Source organism: Diceros bicornis, chromosome 31 (assembly GCF_020826845.1).
Source record: "Diceros bicornis minor isolate mBicDic1 chromosome 31, mDicBic1.mat.cur, whole genome shotgun sequence".
In the NCBI taxonomy this organism is placed as follows: domain Eukaryota; kingdom Metazoa; phylum Chordata; class Mammalia; order Perissodactyla; family Rhinocerotidae; genus Diceros; species Diceros bicornis.
Genome location: NC_080770.1, coordinates 3,947,165 through 3,967,237, shown reverse-complemented (window position 1 = coordinate 3,967,237; position 20,073 = coordinate 3,947,165). Strand labels below are relative to the sequence as shown.

General features: G+C 45.8%; 1 protein-coding gene across 4 annotated transcripts in view; it reads left to right on the top strand.

Annotated features, from left to right (window-relative positions):
• The window catches only part of PPFIA1 (PTPRF interacting protein alpha 1), a 92,131-nt gene that overhangs the window by 35,182 nt on the left and 36,876 nt on the right, over positions 1-20,073 (top strand). For all 4 annotated transcript variants that reach the window (XM_058526178.1, XM_058526176.1, XM_058526177.1 and 1 more), the window contains exons 3-13: positions 5,334-5,435; positions 5,789-5,953; positions 6,633-6,707; positions 7,075-7,176; positions 7,397-7,618; positions 9,697-9,843; positions 11,494-11,628; positions 13,038-13,121; positions 15,815-15,946; positions 17,532-17,594; positions 18,650-18,729. In XM_058526178.1, coding sequence (XP_058382161.1) covers positions 5,334-5,435; positions 5,789-5,953; positions 6,633-6,707; positions 7,075-7,176; positions 7,397-7,618; positions 9,697-9,843; positions 11,494-11,628; positions 13,038-13,121; positions 15,815-15,946; positions 17,532-17,594; positions 18,650-18,729 — 1,307 coding nt within the window. The remainder of the gene's footprint in view (positions 1-5,333; positions 5,436-5,788; positions 5,954-6,632; positions 6,708-7,074; positions 7,177-7,396; positions 7,619-9,696; positions 9,844-11,493; positions 11,629-13,037; positions 13,122-15,814; positions 15,947-17,531; positions 17,595-18,649; positions 18,730-20,073) is intronic.

The following is a 20,073-nucleotide window of genomic DNA, read 5'->3' as shown; positions in this document are numbered from 1 at the left end:
AGGCCTGCCCCTGGGGCTGGAAGAGTTCAAGGGACGGTGAGGCGACGGGCACATAGCATGCGGGGCTTGTATGGGAGCCAGACTGGGCTTGATGGTGATGCTTTCTACTTCCAAGGAATGTGAGTGTCATAACTCACTCCTCGTAGCCAATGCGTAGGGGAGTTTTGAAGCCCCCCTGCCCCCGCCCTGAGCTTCCAGTGTCCACCTTGTTATGCCTGAGTAGGTATTTCATGTAAAGGCTGTGAAATTTGTCCATGACAGATAGTAAGACTTTGAAAAATAAAACACTGATATTCAACCCTCGTGGGACTGTAGGTCCCCTACCACCTTGTCATGGTCCCTCGCCCTTCTCACGTCTCCACTTTCTTCGTGACCTGCCTGAAATTCCATGGTCCATTATCATCACAGCCTTGCAAGCCCTTCTTTCACTTCATTGTACTTACCCGGCAGAAGCCTGCACCCACCGAGTGCATTCTCCATCCACCTTCATGAGCAGTGGTGAAGTGGACCCGCATGCCACCACAGTCATGTGACTGGTGAACAGCGACCCCGTTCTTCTAGATGGCTGTTTCATTCCTTCCTCTCTCTCCCCTACCCAGCGCTCCTCGCCCATCCTTAAACGTAATGCAAAGTCATCTGTTTTCTCAGTGAAATTGGAAGAAATTGGAAGAGGTCTTCCATAAATTCCCACCACACATCTACCTGTTTGGCTGGATCTGTGCCCATATATTCGGCTGCCTTTCCTTTTACTGTGGGTGAGCTGTGTGCTCCCAAGGAGAGGCCACCCCTGCATGTAGCTGCTTGACCCAGTCTGCTCTCAGCTCCTCAAAGCAGTTGCTCTGTTTTGCCCACTGCTTGTTCAAGGCCCTCAAAGTCTGTAGACGCACAGCTCCCAAAGCCTTCAAGTGAAATCCGGGCTCCTGACTGTGTACACAAGGGCCTTCCCCGTCCAGCCTCTGCCCAGGTCCAGCCTCCCCTTCCTCCTCCCTGCACTGCCCAGGCCCCCGCCCACTGACGCCCTCTGCGTTATCAGATGTGAAGAGGCTCTCAGCGGCTGGGTAGCCGGTTCCTGTTCGGAGCTCAGCTCAGGTGCCATCTCCTTCAGCACGGCCACCTCCCACTGTAGACGACTTCCACTCTGCTCCCGCGTAGCCTGGCGTCTCTCCCTCAGAGCACTGGCCACACTGGCGTTATTGTGGCTTGCGTGTTCCGTTGGAGTACCCTGAGGGGCCAGGCTCGCCTCTCTGATGTTCATCTAGACTAGGTGTGCAGCCATTTCTTGAATGAACTGTGACTTCCAATCAGGATGACAGCATAAACTCATGCTTTGACACATCTCTTCTCCAAACACACCAGTGAAAAGGTAAAATTTAAATAGAGAAACCAATAAACCAAAGAGTATGGCCAGGCCCCCAAAAGAGAGGAATACCCTTAGTACAGAAAGAGACTAGAAACCCATGTGGTAGGCATGAGGTGGCTCGATTTCCCGGCCTGCTGAGCTCCAGGCTCCACACAGACAGTGGCAGGGGGAACTTGGCTCCCGCAGGTGAGGGTCACAGGAACTGTATGTTTGGTAGAATCAGAACTAGATTCAGACTCACTTTTTGAAGCTGGGGTCAGATGAGGTTGCCCCCCAAGGGCACTGTCCCCTGTACATGGGGGCTTTATAGGAAGTAGCAGGCCTGGGGGGGGGATGCCCCGCACTGCCTGGTGGCTCTCTAACAGGATTGGCACTGTCTGTAATGGAACCACGCAGCAGGAGCCCTGAGTCACCGGAACACCTAGCTCTGGCCTGAGGCCCTGGGAGGCTGGGAAGGGCATCCATGGGACAGTGAGAGGGAGGGGAGCACCGCCAACAAAACCTCCTAGTCAAGATGAGCCGAGCCCAGATCCCACATCAGGAAGAGACCTCATGCTGAGATGTCCTCCCAGAGCCGACTCCTTACAGAACTAGACATTTACTCCACTGGCAGTTTACACAGTCCGGCAAGAACTGTCAAAGTAAGTGTGTTTAAGATGCTTAAAGAGATAAATTAACATCCATGGAAACAAACAAGAGATTATAAAACAAAAACAGAAATGAAACAAGAGCAGGAGCCAGGACAAAAAAACAATTTGAAATCAAGTAAATGAGAAGATATTAGCCAGAACTTTGGACCGGACATAATCAAAGACAGAATTAGTGAGTTGGCCGTTTCTTCCTGAGATTGACCCAGATTGCAGCACAAGGGGGACAAAATGATCAAAAATCCAAGGCCCTGCACTCGGGTGCGCCTGGAAGCAGTTCCCCTCTGAGTTGACCGTCTTGGGAGTGATGACTGCCCCTCAGCCAGGCTGATGTGAGTCAGGGTCTCTTCCACCTGCAGCAACAGGATGTTTTCTGATACCAGATCTCGGTGATCACACGAAAGCCTCTCATCAGTGTGAGGCGTTAGATGTCTGACAGTCACCTACAGTTATTTACCAGACGAGTTGTAAATTGGGGTATTGGATGTAATTAATATTGGCACGTATGCAAGAAATCGCTGAAACGTTAGAAAGAAGTGAACTTAATGGGAGAACATGGAAAGGAGACATCGTCCCCCCACCTCTTCCCAGCCAGGCAGCCCGTTTCTGAACGCTGCCTGCTAGGTCTCAGGTCTCACATGTTTCAACTCTTGACAGAATCTTTGTCAGATTTTAAGACACGTTTGTATTATTTCTATTAGTGTTACTAGATTTTCTTTGTGTTTGCAGGTCCACATTGGAATACTGAAGTGAAGAGTTGTCCATGTTCTTTAGCCAGTTGTATGTTCTCAGGAGCAGCCTTGTCTCCAAAGAGCACTGTGTGTGCATATAAATCGTGATAAAATATGCATACCATTTTAACCAGTTGATTGATAGCTGGATGATTCCAGTGATGCAGATTTAGACATGCCTCTGGTCAGCCTGGGTGACGGTGGCACTGGTAGGGCTCTCTCCCCCTCATTCCCTGACCACACCCACCTGTTAAACCCCACTAATTCCAGCCAATTGCTCTATTTTCAGCAGTGCTCTGCGGCATAAATTCCTCTGCAAACTAATCCAATCAAATCCTGGCTCCTTTCTAGGAATTGTATCTGATATTTGCTCTGATCCCAGGAGGGTTCCTCCCAGCTGCCTTCATCTCCAGTTCTCTCCTGGAAACTAGCCAGCCTACAGTCTAGGCTGCATCTTCATTAAATCGCTCAGTCTCCTCCACGTTGCCTTTCACCATGACCTCCACTGTTCTTCAGAGCACCCGTAGGTTTAAACTTCGCCCATGGAGTCAGTTTCTTTGGGAAGAGATCAGGAGTTCTCGCTTTTACTGCCTGCTCCCCCCTCCCCTGCCCCCCAAGTCTCTGAACTAGGGGTGTTAATGATGGCAGGGTTCTGAGAGTGACACCCCTGCTCTAGGAGCTGAGCACTTGGTGGGGGCTGGGCAGCAACCTAGGGTCCTCTCCAGCCTTGGAACCACTGCCTCAGAGAGCAGGGGCTAGGATGATCAGGGCCCCAGTATTCTCAGCATGCTCCACCCAAGGGGTGAGCCTCTATTCCTTGAGTAGGGGTTGGGCAGAACCAGGGAGCCCCCACCTCTCCACTACACTTCCCCCTGCACCAGGGAGCTGGGGTCCAAGACGGGAAATGCTGCTGTCCTGCCCCTCCCAGGAAGAAGTCCTTCTGACTGAGTGCTGGAGGACAAGGGAGCCCTGTGTGTTTGTTCTGGGGGCTAGGGAGCCCTGTGTTTTGGGCTACAGCCTCTAGAAGGGAATCCCCACCTCCCTGAGCTTGGAGTGGGAAGAGGCAGAAGTTTCGGTTCACATACCGTGGACTCTTGCCTTTCTTACTGAGTCTTCATAGATTTTCTTGAATTGATGTTTCTTTATTTGTTGTTTGCCCTTAGGACCGTTTCAGAGGCTTTGACTGGTTGTTTTCTATATGTATAATTTTGACCGGTTTTCCTGGGGAACAGGTCAGTGGAGCTCCTCATGCCGTCAAGCTGGAAGTTGATCACCCACAGTCATAGATTCTTGAAGCAGAAATATTAGTTTAGAAGAGAAATTAGATAAACTCAAGTGAGCATTAGCTTACTGTATCCACAAAAATGTTCACAGGTGTCCTTTAAGATCTCTGTAAATTATCTGCCTCCCCATTCCCTTCAATTTGTTACCCCTGAAATAACAGCATTCAAGAAAAAATAAAGGTTTTAATTTGACTCTTTTCCCTTGTGGAATGTAACAATACTGCCTGCTTCTTCTCATCCCCCACGGATAAGTATTTCAGTTCTGCATTATGGCTCAAGTAGGCTTTTGTGGGCTAGCCTCATAAAGTCAAATTCTAATTTACCACAGATGGTAAAGCTGACCTTGAGTTGCAAATGATTAACTGATGAATGAACCTTGAGTATGCCACCTGTTTGTAAACTAATTTTCTAAAATTACCTAAATCAGGCACTTTTTGTATTTTGAATGCCAGGTTGATTATTCATTAGGTAACCTTTATCCCTTCTTTTGTTCAGTAAAGAGAAAAACTCTTAAAATGTGGAGGAACATTGGGGGTTGGCAGATAATTTTAATTGTTTCAGAAGAGTTTTGCTCCATTGAAAAACTGGCAGGAGAATGTGAATCCTTTTCTTTCCACCCAGCTGATTAAGTCGTGTTCGTGTGAGGGTGCTCAGTGTTGCAGTTGAAGAAGTAACTCACAGCAGGGGTACCTCTCTTCTCAGTGATGTCCTTGAGGAACTTTTCCACTCAGCTAAAGAAATAAGTCTTCTTAAACTTCCCCTTTCTACCAAAGGCTTACCGGCATTTGTGAAAAGTCCGTTTTCTGTAGTTGACCTTGAGCAAATTCTTCAGGTTAACCAATGGGCCTTGGGGGTACCATCAGCCTTTGTCCCAGGGATGCTCTTCCCCAGAGGAGAATCGGCTTAGACAGAGGAGGAGGCTGGGCGCAGAGCTGTGGCCTTCTAGGCTTTCTTTCTCTACTCTCCAGTGGTTCTAGGTCGCATGTCTGCGAGTCACTTAAAAATGTCTTTATCCCCTTGGTGTCAGGACCCATGTCCAGGAACATGTCGAGGGCTTCTCTGGATCTTGAGGAGGTGGGCTTGGATTTCCCTTCTTCTGCCATGCGCGTGCCAGGGTTCAGGGACGAGGGAGGGTGGGGTCTGAGTTATGGCGTCTGCGTGGTCCTGGGCTGGTGGCTTGACCGCTGTTTTCCTAGAGGCTCACAGAGGTCCGTTCTGTCCTCCGACTGGGGTTGCCTTTGTATGAGGACCTGAGAGGCTTGATGGGTCTGTCTTGACAAGATCTCTCTCTTTATTCCCCCCTGTTTTCTAGGAGTTTGCAGCACTTACTAAAGAACTCAATGTATGCAGGGAACAGCTCCTTGAAAGGGAAGAAGAAATTGCTGAACTGAAAGCAGAGAGAAACAACACCAGGGTTAGTAGGTGGATCCTCGCTGTTGTCACTGTTGCCTCTGGGTCACTCTCAGAATGAGTGTGGCTGTCTTTAAACTCAAAAGACATCCACTCCGTCTGGCTAAAACACATTGTGGACATTCTCCCGCGACTTGACTGTGATGAATCTGTTCAGCGTCCACATACTTTTCTTGAAGTTTGTGATGAGGATTAATATTTTAATACATTTGAGGAGGAATTTCTCTAACTGTAGACTGAATTGAAGGGATTCAGACTTGTTTTAGCATGAGATTGAGAGAAGTTATTTGCCCCAAATTCAAATATGAAATTGAAGCTGTTCTTTAAACTTGTTTTGATTTTGGCCTTGTCTTCCAGCTGCTGTTAGAACACTTGGAATGCCTTGTCTCCAGGCACGAGCGGTCTCTCAGGATGACAGTGGTGAAGAGGCAGGCACAGTCCCCAGCAGGCGTATCCAGTGAAGTCGAAGTCCTTAAAGCACTGAAATCGTTATTTGAACACCACAAAGCTCTGGATGAGAAGGTACCATCAGCCGCCCGGCGATTCTCTATCTTTGCACTTGCTGTGTATCAGGCGGGCGTCGTGTCTGTGCAGCTTGAGTTTACTTTAGTAGCTTCTTGGATTCTCATAAACAAGTGTTTTCTGTAAGAAAGGCACTGGATGGTTAAAAAGTATTAGTTGGCATAAATGTCATAAAATTTATTATATTCTGTTCATTGATTTGCTATTAAGAATTAGGTAATGTAATTTATTTAGGGGGAAGATTTTTCTCAAACTTAAAATTTAAAGCTATTAGCAAGCAAGTTTTCTTGACATTAACATCAATGAAAGACATTAAAGATCTTCTGTTATGTTATATTTTACTAATAATATATTAGGGTCACTATACATTGAGAATTAGAGGGCCGGCCCCGTGGCGTAGTGGTTGAGTGCGTGCACTCCGCTGCCGGCGGCCCGGGTGCAGATCTCGGGTGCAGATCTCGGGGTGCGCACTGATGCACCGCTTGTCAGGCCACACTGTGGCGGCGTCCCACATAAAGTGGAGGAAGATGGCCACGGATGTTAGCCCAGAGCCAATCTTCCTCAGCAAAAAGAGGAGGATTGGCGTGGACGTTAGCTCAGGGCTGATCTTCCTCACAAAAAAAAAAAAAACAATTAGATAAGTGTGTGTACACACCAACTCTGCCCCTTTTGTTTTCAGGTCAGAGAGCGATTGCGAGTAGCACTTGAAAGGTGTAGTTTGTTGGAAGAAGAATTAGGTTCTACACATAAAGAGGTGAGCTTGATAAACCAATTTTGTTATTGGAGTCAAGGGGTTTTAATTTTTATCTCAGAAGTTTCAAAAACGTGTGACGACTGTATGGTGGATATCAGATGTTCCTTATCTTTCTGATTGGGAACCAGCCCATGTGGGTCATTGGATGACGGGTAAACTAGGCTTGTATTTCCGAGTTGCAAAATCTCTTAAGTACCCTGTTGTCCACTAGATGATAAATTCTGTTTTGAATAACCTGGTTATATTCAGGATGGATAACATCACCATGTATTTTCGTTTTATATTATGTTTACAGTTTATAGTTGTGTTTTTCCAAAAGAAGTTTACTCTCTCATTTCCTTACTTTTATTCCATTTTTTTATTTTAGCTAATGATTCTTAAAGAACAGAATAATCAGAAAAAAACACTAACAGATGGGGTGCTTGACATAAACCACGAACAAGACAGTACACCGAGCACGAATGGAAAGGCAAGTCAGTAGGCTCTCTCTTTGTCCTTCTCTAGTTTTGTCTGTGTGCAGGACCGTTTGGAAAACTGTTGCTAAAGCACCGCTTAGAGCTCAAGTGGTCGTGAGAGTTGTGTAATCCAACAGATTGCAGAAATCCATTCTGGTTTTACCTATTATCTGGAAGTACTTTACTTCCTAGCTCAGCAAACAGGGCTATTGAAGGATTTCTTTCCCTCATCAGCGATCTTCTGATGGCTCTTTAAGCCACGAGGAAGACCTTGCTAAAGTCATGGAGCTCCAGGAAATCATAGAGAAGCAGTCGAAAGAGCAGAGCCAGATGAAGGAACGCCTGGCTGCCCTCTCCAGTCATGTAACAGAGCTGGAGGAAGATCTGGACACTGCTAGGAAAGATCTCATCAAGTCTGAAGAAATGAACACAAAATTGCAGCGGGACGTCCGTGAGGTAAGTGGTGGTAGAAATTGCAGCGTTGTCTGTGAGTCCAGTGTTTGGCCGTTTGGGTTTGATTGTTTGCTCATTTTGTCCCTCGCTCTCCCAGTTGCTCCAGCCTTTGGATTATTGTCTAAGTGATAGCAAAACAGAACAGTGCCGTGAGACTGTGTAGGCACCTCCGCACATCTGTGGTCAGGTCTCCTTCCCCTGAGGTCTTTAGAGGTAGAGGACACCTGGTCCAGCCGGTCCTTTGGCGTGGCGGCAGCGGAATGGACACGCAGCCGGCCCTTCCCATGGTGCTGCGGTGTGACTGTGGTGCCCTGGAGTAGGTTCCTCGCGTCTACAGACTCTAGGCTGTCTGAATTTATTCTTTGTTATGCCCAGATTTCCTTCTGATACACACTTAAGCAAGTCAATGTTGATATCCGTGGTGCTGTTAGTGGGCTGAAAGGGACGTGAGCATGGTCTGGTGACTCGGTTAAAGGAGCGTTACTGGCAGTCTTCTCGTTTTCTGACCTTCTACTCTGTGAAGGAATATATGATGGTATTGAATATCGGTGGCCAGACACACACTGAGAGTGGAATTTGCTCACGCTTGGGTCATCAGGATCGTGCTGTAACAATATGTGGAAATAGACTCATTTCTGGCAGACATTTCTGCACGTATTATTATTGATGAGAAACTGTCTAATCATCATTATAAAAGCAAGTGAGGGCTGGATACTGTCTCTGGCGCCTCCTTCTGTCACTTTAACGTGTCCTTTGTAAACAAACAAACAAAACAGACACACACACAGACCACTGTGAGACCATCTCAGAGAACCTCTCAGGACGACTCCTTCAGACCCTTTCGTGTGTATGTAGAACAGGTTTACTTTCTGTTCAGTAGCTTAGTGTGAGCAATTGTATGTAAGAATTCAAAACAAAGAAAAATATTTGCACATATTATAGAACCTGTCTACTTATATTATTCTTTGGCAACAGGAGGAGATTATTTATGTGGCTGAGTTTATAGTTTTTTTTTTTTTTTTTTTTGTGGGGAAGATCAGCCCTGAGCTAACATCCATGCTAATCCTCCTCTTTTTGCTGAGGAAGACCGGCTCTGAGCTAACATCTATTGCCAATCCTCCTTCTTTTTTTTTTTGCCCCAAAGCCCCAGTAGATAGTTGTATGTCATAGTTGCACATCCTTCCAGTTGCTGTATGTGGGACGTGGCCTCAGCATGGCCGGAGAAGCGGTGCGTTGGTGTGCGCCCGGGATCCGAACCCGGGCCGCCAGTAGCGGAGCACACGCACTTAACCGCTAAGCCACAGGGCCGGCCCTGGCAGAGTTTAATATGCAGAGAATTTTGAAATTCTTGAAGACCTATCACTTTTAATATTAAGACTTTGCCAACATTAGTTACTTAGTAAACAAAGAGGGAACTAAAATGAATTTTTAGTTTGCAGGACAGGAATGGCACTGGCAGAAAGTCCTGGTCCTAGTTTCAGTGTCTGATACTATGTAATATGATTTTGCTGCAGAATTAGTCTTTAGACTAATTTATTGGTTGCATCCAATAAAATTAAACTTTTACGTCGGTTTCCATTTATTAATATTATTGCTTTAATTTTGTGGTAATTGGGTGAGATTTCATCCAATTTTTATCCAAGAAAATGAGACCTGTGTCTCACAGTTATATCCATTGAGAGCTTCGCCCTGTCCTGTGTAAGCCCACTTGTATCATGAGGCCAACAGAAGTCGCATCTTCATTGTTGATACCTTTACCTCCTGGGATTCTTGCAATATTGGGATATTTTATTATACTTTTGTTTTGGTAATATTATATAGAAAAGGGTAAGCTCAGTAAACTGAGTGGCCATAGTATTGACAGATGAGTGTTTGCTAATCATGTAGGTGAATATTTATATTTGAGGTACGTACATTTTCATTCACATTGGAGAAAATTGGCATCTCCATCAATTTAATTTTGAGCAGACTAATTTTATATTTGATTTGAAAATTAGAATTTAGTCCAGTTTTTTCTCTCTTGAGTGTATTAATGTGTTATATATGATGTACCTTTTTTCCCTCTGAAACACCTAATGTAGGCCATGGCCCAAAAGGAAGACATGGAAGAGAGAATCACTACTCTTGAGAAACGCTACCTCGCAGCACAGCGTGAAGCCACCTCTGTGCACGACCTCAACGATAAACTTGAAAATGAAATTGCAAATAAAGATTCTATGCATCGACAGGTAGTGGTTTTTATGGAACTCGTTCTGGCTTTTACTAAGTAGTTACTAATGAAGTTAAAGACCTTTTTCCTGTGGCTTCCATGTTGGAAATCAAATCCAAATGTAAAGGTTTTATGACCTTAGAATATTATGTTCAAAAGTGTGGGTTACTTCAATTTACCTGTTTTACTTAACTTAGGATTTGATTTAACCGTTTTATGGATCCACACTCCTTGATTCTTGATTCTCCTGTTGTGTTTTAACAATGTTAATCTGTGGCTTGTTAGCATTTTTACCCAACGATCAGAGAGTGGCAAAGAACCTCAGGGCAGTGGCTGCTTGTTAGTAACTGGAATCAGTGTGATAAATGGCACACTTAGAGACCCGGCCTGGAGGAAGACTTTGTACCTCCTGTGCTTTGGTAAGCCATACTTGCTCCTGTTTCTCTGGAGTCTCGGGTAATCAAGAGTGAAGCAGAAAAACCAAATCCGGCTTCTTGAAAATAAAGTGAGTTTTTCTGGTATGTTATGAAGTGTATCGTTAAACCCAGAATAAAAAATAAAAAAATACTAAGAAGCTATTAAAAATTATATTGTGGGGGCCGGCCCCGTGGCGTAGCGGTTAAGTGCGCGCGCTCCGCTGCTGGTGGCCCGGGTTTGGATCCAGGGTGGGCACCCATGCACCGCTTGTCAGCCTAGGCTGAGGCCGCGTCCCACATAAAGTGGAGGAAGATGGGCACAGATGTTAGCCCAGGGCCGGTCTTCCTCAGCAAAAAGAGGAGGATTGGCATGGATGTTAGCTCAGGGCTAATCTTCCTCACACACACACAAAAAAATTATATTGTGGAATACTGTTTAAGAGCATGTAAGATGTTCACAGTAATGACTTTACAAGGCAGATCACAAAATACTGTGTACATACAGCGTGATGCATTTTCTGAGGGTTGTAAAGCATCATATGTTGTATGTATATGTACATAGAGATATATGAGCACAGGAAAAAGAAGAAAGCTGCTTATAAACAAATGTTAACCTCTCAGGAACCTGAACTTATGGATGATTTTTAAATTTTCTATTTTTAAAAAGTTCTTGTCTAAATTTTCTACATTGAAATTTTTTCAAGAGTTGGAGGATTTTTTAAAGGAATAATTATACATTTATAAAAATAACTTGACGAGCATTTCATTAGGCATACTCTTAGAAGGTCTGTATTTCAAAGAAAAGGAAAGCTGTATTTTGGCTTATATGCCCATGGTAGTCTGCTGTAAGTTACCTTCAAATAATGGATCTGATTATTTTTTTCGGAAGGGTTAAAAATGAACTCTTCTGTCCTTAACTTGTTGATAAGAATGACCAAGCTTCTACAGAAAATGGGTTTTCTTTAATGTATATGAAGTTTTATGTGTTTTTTTTTTTCTTTAAGAAAAAAGACTTCTTTACAGATATTTAGGAAAAGCAAATACTTTGGCAAGAGATGTTTTGCACACTGAAATCAAGCCCAAGAAAGTGGGCGTGTACCCCTTGCAGAAAGAAAAGTTTACTCGGAAGCAGCTGCCAAAGCAGTAGAGCTTCCATCAGAACTAATTTGATAGATGTCTGCATTGAGATTTTGCTTCAGTTTATGAAAAACGGAAATGGTCAGAAGATCTGGTGCTCTGCTCTCGTTTCGTAGACCGAGGATAAGAACCGCCAGTTACAAGAGCGCCTGGAGCTGGCCGAGCAGAAGCTGCAGCAGACCCTGAGGAGGGCGGAGACACTCCCCGAGGTGGAGGCGGAGCTGGCCCAGAGGGTGGCCGCCCTCTCCAAGGTGGGGCCTCGGGTTCCATTCTGGGGCCGCTGTCGGGATTCTGACTTTGAGATGATTGTCAGTGTACCTTGTTCGTCTTTGTCGTGTGTCGGTGCACCTAAACCACGAAAGAGCTCAGATCTGTCCTTAGTGCTGTTTTGTCTGAGATTGGAATGCTTTCAAAATGTCAGAGGTGATCCCCCTTTTTTGCTCTCCCTAAATTAGTTCCCCTCCAGTTTTGTCAGATGTGTACTGTTCGTCCCCAGGATGCTTGATCTAAGAGCCACTGCTTCTTAGAGTTAAGTCCACAACTCAGAGCATAGGATAGAAGCCTCGTGTAAAAGGACATAATTTTTCCCAGAAACAGGAAAATATCATTCTCTTATAAAGACAAAATGAATTTGTAAGAAACTAATTTAAGTAATTTATTCATTCATTTGTTCAACAAATATTGGCTAGGCTTGTGCAAGACATGGGCCCTGCCCTCCCAGTGCTCACCATCCAGAGGGGGAGCCAGCAGGTGAAGGGGCAACTTCAGAATGATGTAATAGGTACTAGAATCGGGTGGTCCACACAGGAGGAGGAAGCACAGAACTGCAGACAACCCAGTCTTCCTGGGCCTATGAAAGGCGTGGCCTCCAGAGCCTGTAGGCGTCAGCCAGGCAAGGAGAAGCAAGCCCCGGGCCGAGGGAGCCGCCTGAGCAGAGGCCTGTGTTGGAGCATCTGTCAGTAGTTGTGTTTCGCCTGACTCGAGCTTAGTGAGCTGCTGGTGCGGGCACCAGTGGGAAAAGGGTGAGGACAGACACAGGGTGCTGTTCGTGGAGGCTAACCTTGGGTCTGTCGAGTGCTCGCAGACCTTCCTTAGAGCAGGTTCATTGCTAACAGCTATAACTGAAACTCTCCTCTTTCGTCGTGATCTGCCTTTAAAGTCTCGGTTTCTTTTCTCCCCTGTCATCTCTCCTGTCCCTGGTTGGCCTTGTAGTCTGACCTTTTGTCTTCTGGAATCTCTGCTGCTAAGGAAGCTAAACTGTCCGAACTTACTTCCCAGCTTAGGAAGGTAGAACGTGCACATTGCTCTTACGCGTGCTTGCTGCTTCCTGCTTTCCCTGCTGACTAACCGAGAGCAGTGTGAGGATGGGGAGAGCCACTGAGGTTGGGCATGGGGTGGGGCAGCACATTTTCTCTTGCAAAGTTCATCACCAACACCAGCCATGCCTCAGAGTCACCAACGTGAGAGGATTAATTGCTTCACAGTTTAGCACATGAAGCCACATGGGACGTGTTAGTCGATGTAAGTAAATGCTTTCCATTTCACGTGGTTGAAAATAGTCCACGCAGAGCATGTTATGCTTGCTGCTCCTGCAGTAGTATACAGCATGTTGTCGGTAAAGGGTAGTTATTAGTTGAACTTACGCTATTTCTGCTGACAGGCCGAGGAGAGACATGGCAACATCGAGGAGAGGCTGCGCCAGATGGAGGCACAGTTGGAGGAAAAGAATCAAGAGCTGCAGCGGGTACGTGTCCAGGCACAAGGCCGAGCGCGTGCAGGAGGACGTGCTCAGGCAGGGGAAAGCGACACCTCGTGTTTCCACCTGTCCCGACTTGGACGCTGGTCCCTTCTCCGTCTTGTTGTGTGTGTTTAGTTGTGGCCTCATCTGTGAGTCGTCTGCTGATAGGAGCATCCACCACATAGGCAGTTACGTCAGCATTGGCAGCAGAGGGAAAAATTGGTGCCTGTGGGCTGTGCTGTAGGGGTAGATGGATCCCCATGCCCCAGGAGGCTACTTGCTGCTCTGACCCGCCTGTCAAGGGAACTGTTCCAGGTGCACGTGGGACCGTACAGGCGCCCCTCAAACAAACCTGAGGTGCTGGCCCGGGGTCCCCCTGAAACTTAGAATAAGGCACGTTGTCCTAGATGGCAGGTCTGCTTGCTTAGGATCTGGCACTGAAGGCCCAAATTCAGGTCACAGGCCTGGCTCTATCCCAAAATACTGAATTATGACTGCAGACCCAAAGGTGTGTGTAGAGATGGGTATTCCTGAGCAAGAGGAAACCATAATTGAGCTGTGATAAAAAGAGCATGAGGAGAGTGTGGCGGTGGAGGTTCGTGTCAGGTGAATCCTAAGAGTTTTCCCTGGAAGAGTTGATCAGATGTCAATATGGAATGTCCAGAAAATAGATAGAGCGAGTGGCAGTCCCAGGTCCAGCTGGCACCCAACCTTACCACACCAAGTCAAGGCCATCAGATTTCGTTTTCACCAGAAACCTATGTTCTTGGGCATGGACTGCAGAGCATCAAACATGAGCTTCCAGGAAGTGAAGATTCTGACTCCTGTCAAGAGACTGTATGTTAGACAATCCCCTGCCTCCCAACACGCACACACCTCTTAGGCAGAGAATTAGATTTTTATCTGTTTGGAGGTGCGCTTCCTTACTTTCAGAACTGGTTGATAGAGTTTGGAAGGACCAGTGTTGAGATAGGGGTACTGTTTATGACTAAGGCAATTCAAAGTAAACTTTTAAGTTGTTTTGCTTTAAAAATATTGGAACACTGGGGCTGGCCCGGCAGCGCAGAGGTTAAGTGCACGCACTCCACTTCGGTGGCCCAGGGTTCACAGGTTCAGATCCCGGGCATGCACTGACATACTGCTTGTCAAGCCATGCTGTGGTGGCAGCCCATATAAAGTAGAGGAAGATGGCCAAGAATGTTAGCCCAGGGCCAGTCTTCCTCAGCAAAAAAGAGGAGTATTGGCGTTGGATGTTAGCTCAGGGCTGGTCTTCCTCACACACACAAAAAAATATATTAGAACACTGATATCTTATTGTATGGTGTGCTGGGTGTCTTCCAGATGATGATAGCTGCTGTGTGTTAGACATGATCCTGAGGGCTTTGTATTTAATCCTTACAAGGACCACGTGAGAAAAGGGAGATGCCAGCACCCACATCGTACCGCTGAGGACACGGAAGCACAGAGGAGTTGAATGTGTTGGCGCGTCCCTGTGGGTTCACTTGCTCCTCCCTGGGCAGCGTGGCTTGAGCGCAAGTCTCAGCCCCCGTGCCACCTGCGCTTCGCCTGGGAGAAGCCCCTGAGCGCTGCCCGCCTCAGGCGACCCGCCCTGGTGTGTGCTGCCCGTTGGCACTGCCTGTCCCCTCCACTTTCCCTATGTGTTTGTTCAGAATAAGGGGCCAAAACAGGCTTGTTAACCATGAAATTGATGACAGTCTTATAAACACAGACTTAGCAACTTTTTACGTTTTACGTTTTAAAATTACTTGAGGTAATTATTTATAATTTTTTAATATAAATTTTCACAAAAAATTCAAGTGATGTAGGAGTATAAAGAAAAACAGGTGAAAGTCTCTATCTCCACTGATTTCTTCCCAAATGAATTTTTTTTTTTTTTTTTTAAGAAATCCTTAGGAACCTGTTTTTAAGCCTTTGGGATTTCTTTTGTGTGTGTGTGTGTGAAGATGATCAGCCCTGAGCTAACATCCATGCTAATCCTCCTCTTTTTGCTGAGGAAGACCTGCTCTGAGCTAACATCTATTGCCAATCCTCCTCCTTTTTTTTTTCCCCCAAAGCCCCAGTAGACAGTTGTATGTCATAGCTGCACATCCTTCTAGTTGCTGTATGTGGGTCGCAGCCTCAGCATGGCCGGAGAAGCTGTGCGTTGGTGCGCGCCCAGGATCCAAACCTGGGCCGCCAGTAGCGGAGCGCGCGCACTTAACCGCTAAGCCACGGGGCCAGCCCCCGAATGAATTTTTTTTACCTTTTGCTGTGTGAGTTGAATTTATTTTTTCCCCCTGAATCCAGACCCAAGCTTCTGTTTACACACCAGCAGATTCCTCCACCAATGTGTAGATAAGCTGATCCCCTCAAAAATATGCTTATGTCTGCGTGTAAATCTGCTCCCGGAGTCCATCCAACAGTTAGTGATGGGTGACGTTCCTGAGGCCCATGAGTGCTTTGTTTAGCAGGAGCACTGGGACCTTCTAGTTAATGCTCGCTCCAGGGCTTGTCCCTGCGTTTCTCTGCACCTGTGAATCAGTCCTGGTGATTGTGCAGACGGCCACTGGAGGGGACGGTGGGATGGAACAGCCCAGGGAACCATGGCTCGGGTGACTCTCACCGTGGGTCCTTGGCACTTTTCAAGTAGTGATCATACCTTTGCTCGAAGTCTTGAGGTTTTGTTTCTCCCGTTGTAGGCAAGGCAGAGAGAGAAGATGAACGAAGAACATAACAAGCGTCTGTCAGACACTGTTGACAAGCTTCTCTCCGAATCTAATGAGAGGCTTCAACTTCATCTTAGAGAGAGAATGGCTGCTCTGGAAGACAAGGTGGGCATCACAGGACCACTGAAGCTTTCCCCTTCACAAGGAGATCGCTCCTGTTGTGCGCCCGAGGGAGGAGTAGTGTGTAACCACCATCACAGGAAGTGGAAATGTTCTGTAAAGAGGAAAAAGTACCAACTGTTACCCACTCATTGAACTAACTTATCGTTTCTTATGCTCTTGCCCAATCTGTGTGTAGGAAATTGTTTATCATTCTCATTCTCTAAAGCAGGGGTTGATAAACCGTGTCTATAAAGGGTCAGGTAGTAAATATTTTAGGCTTTTACTAATTACAAGTAACCGAGTAAAATAATTTTGTGCTCACCCATGCTTAGCACGAAAGCAGCCATAGACAATATGTAAACGAATGCTTGTGGCTGTGTTCCAATAAAACTTTATTTACAGAAACAGGCAGTGGGCCGGGTTTGGCTGACAGGCCCTGGTCTCCAGCCCCTGTGCTGGAATCTTTTTCTAGGCGCAACGCTCATCCCTTTGTTGCTCTTGTGTTGGAAGTTAATTTCTGTCTCATAAAAACATAACAGTGTAGGAGAATGGTATAATATAAAGGCTTTAATGAACTAAAAACAAACGTTCTCATATTCCAACTCCTGCCTTCTCTCTCTTCATTTGGTATGGAAAATGTCTGAGCCCAGGCGCCTGCCCCTCTCATTATGGAAATACTTGAGCTGTAAGCAGACTGAAGGAGAATCCTAGAATCTGTATCAGGGAAGCTCTGATGGCGATAGTTGGATTCAGACTTGATGCAGCCTGTGCTCACTGCACCGGTGTCCCCACAGATGAGGCCCAGAGTCTCCCCTGAGGTTGGCCCTGGGGTCCTGCTCATTTGAGAGAGACCAGTGATTGCTACTCCTTACGTGACCTTTATTTTACACAGAACCCATTAGGCAGTGCGTTACTAGGGCCCACACAGGGTCCGTACCTCACTTCCTCCATCAGCGGGCCAACCTTAAGGGAGGAATATTTTTATCTTAGGTTTAAATTATACGTTTGAAACTTAGGTCAGGTTTCCCAAATGACCAATGAATTGTAAAACCTAAAAGCTACTATAAACCAGTTTAACTGATTAAAATAAACTTAAACCATGAACTTGACCTACTTACATTTCAAAAAGCGACCAGTGAAGAAGTTGATTGTGTGTGTACAAATTGTCCTTAGAAGTTGTGATGGCCCCGCTGCTGCATTTCACTCTGTGATACTGCTCATGAGTGCGTTCGTGTGTGGTACTTTATTGTTTTAAACAGAGATGTAGCCATACTGTGTTACGTGGAACGTTTTCAAGAATCAACACTAGGGGCCGGCCCGGTGGCGCAAGCGGTTAAGTGTGCGCACTCCACTGCGGCGGCCCAGGGTCCGCCGGTTCGGATCCTGGGTGTGCACCGACGCACTGCTTGTCCAGCCATGCTGTGCCGGCGTCCCATATAAAGTAGAGGAAGATGGGCACGGATGTTAGCCCAGGGCCAATCTTCCTCAGCAAAAAGAGGAGGATCAGCATCAGATGTTAGCTCAGGGCTGATCTTCCTCACAAAAATGAAAAAGGAATCAACACTAAAGGACTCTCTATCTTTTTCAGAATTCTCTATTACGAGAAGTTGAAAATGCAAAAAAACAGTTAGAAGAAACGCAACATGATAAGGTACTTAAATCTCTAAATTGTTTAGAATTGAGGTGAGTTCATTGTTCTTATAACTGCTACAGATGTTTGGTGAAGTTGAGTTAAGCTGACTTTACGGCTAGTCCGCTGCTCTAAGATTCATGACACTCCTAGATTTATACATTGAATGCACCTGTATTTTAGATGGATTTTGAGTCTGGTAACATGTATGGTTCAGAATTCTGAGTCCTTTCTGGGTTCATTTGAAAGCTAAAACGTTAGCATAAACCTTTTATCTAGAACAGTGCTGTGCAACAGAAATATAATATGAGCCACATGTATAATCTAAAATTTTCTAGTAGCCACATTTAAACAGTAATTAGAAACAGGTGAAAATAATTTTATTTAACCTAATAGTCAAATATTATTTTATGTCATTAATATAAAAATTAATGAGGTACTTTACATTCTTTTTTTCATAGTAAGTCTTTGAAATCACCGTGTGGTCTGTAGTTACAGCACATCTCAGTTTGGACCAGCCCTGTTTCAGGTGCTCACTAGCCACCTGTGGCAAGTGGCTGCTGTGGGACAGCACAGATCTAGAAGGTTATAGGGTGACTTAAAAAGTTTTCTGTCAGTTTTACTTATTATTTTGCTGTGTACAGAAATGAGGCTGCACATACAAATGGACGAATGATGCATGAATGCATGAATGAATGAGTGCTCGATGCCAGACAACTAAAGACCATACAGAGGCGTACGTGCAGTAGAAAGTCAATATTGTTCACCTCCCCCCTCCCACGTCTCTCTGCAGAATTAATCGTTGTTAACGGCTTGATGTTTATCCTCTAAAAACTTCTCTTTGACTAAGACATAACTTTTTATTCTTTAGGGTTTATAAAGTTAATTTGCTGCTCTAAGTGTTTATGTTTACTGTAAGACTCTTGGAGAAAACTTTCTCAGAATTAAAATGTTTGGTATTTATAACTGCTAATTTAACCTGTTATGGTTATGTTCAACATTTAAGCACATTTGATGCAAATAATTTTAAATTCTTAAAGAGACAGCTGCAATGGATGCCATTTGCTGTTTTGTAGGATCAGCTCGTGCTGGACATCGAAGCATTGAGGGCTGAACTAGACCAGACGAGGCTGAGAGGCGCGTCCCTTCACCACGGGTATGACAGTCACCCGTTCACAGATATGTTTCAGCACCTGCTGTGTGTACAAGGGCATGTCCTTGGCCCCGTGGGCAGTTAACTGGGTATAGCGCGTGGTCTGACCTCAGGGAGCCTGTAGATTAGTAGCAGCAAGAGGGAAGAGTAAAACATCGTTCCAGAGGTTAGATTCTGGTACCTGAGAGGGTGGTGGTCACATCATTGGCAGAACTCAAAACCACAGGAGAAAGTTTGGGGCGAAGAATGATTGGTTGATATTTGGGTATATTAATGTGAGGGACCTGACAGAGTATGAGAGTGACAGTACAGGGATAGGAGGACAGAGCCCAAGATGCCAGATGCAGCCCCATCCACCTGGGAGTGACAGTCGCATCCACGAGGACGAAGAGAGCGCCGCAGAGTGCCTGCACTGCTGGAGTTGTGAGGGTGCCTTGACATTCATGTGTTTAGTACAGCACTTGCAGTTTTTCATGTTTTTTAAGAAACTCTGAGGGTTAATGACATGTAGGCATTTTTGAGTCTGTTGAGACATGACTTTGAGTTGGCTACTGTGGGAGTGAATCCCCTGGCTTGTGAATGAATCTGCCAAGTTGCCCAGCATCCTGATTTTTTTCTTACTCATAGTTGTAGAGGCAGTAATTCTCCTGTAGGTACTTCTGCTTCTTTGTAGAAAATGGTCATCAAGTGAGAGTTAAACTTTAGCAAAAGTTATTGAAGTGGTTAACCAGTGACATTCGTCAGACTACGGGAAATAGGCTCCTGCTTGAAACCTGATTTAGGAGAGAGCTCTGAACCTGTACAGAGACTCCTGCATTTGCAGATTTACGATATCATGAAAGTTTAGGGGATCTTGTGGCTGTCCCCACCAAACCTACTCCTAGAACATAGGGGAGACGACGACAGAGTCACAGAGAGGCAGGGCCAGAAACTCTGCCTGGCGCCACAACCACGGGAAGGTAGAGTCTCATGAAGGAGAGTGTATGTGCTCACGGAGAGGGAAACGTGGAGGACCAGCAGGGCAGAAGACCATCTCATTTGCTGATTAAGATCCTCGATGGGAAAGGCTAGTGTTGTGAGTGCGCGAGGGGCAGACCCACCCTCAAGGAATTAAAGAGGATGTGTGTTTGAGGAGGATTGCACGGGTACATGGATGAAGGGGAAGGGGACGTAGTGTGTATTATTACTCTTTTGGAAGTTTGAGTCATGAAGGGAAGGGAGCTGGTGTGGGAACTTGAAGGGGTGGCCAGGCTCGGGGCAGTTTTTACGATGGAGACATCAGGCATGTTTGCCCATCCCAGGTGTGATATTAAAAGTGAAAGATGAGGAGAGAAAGGGGCTCTTTGC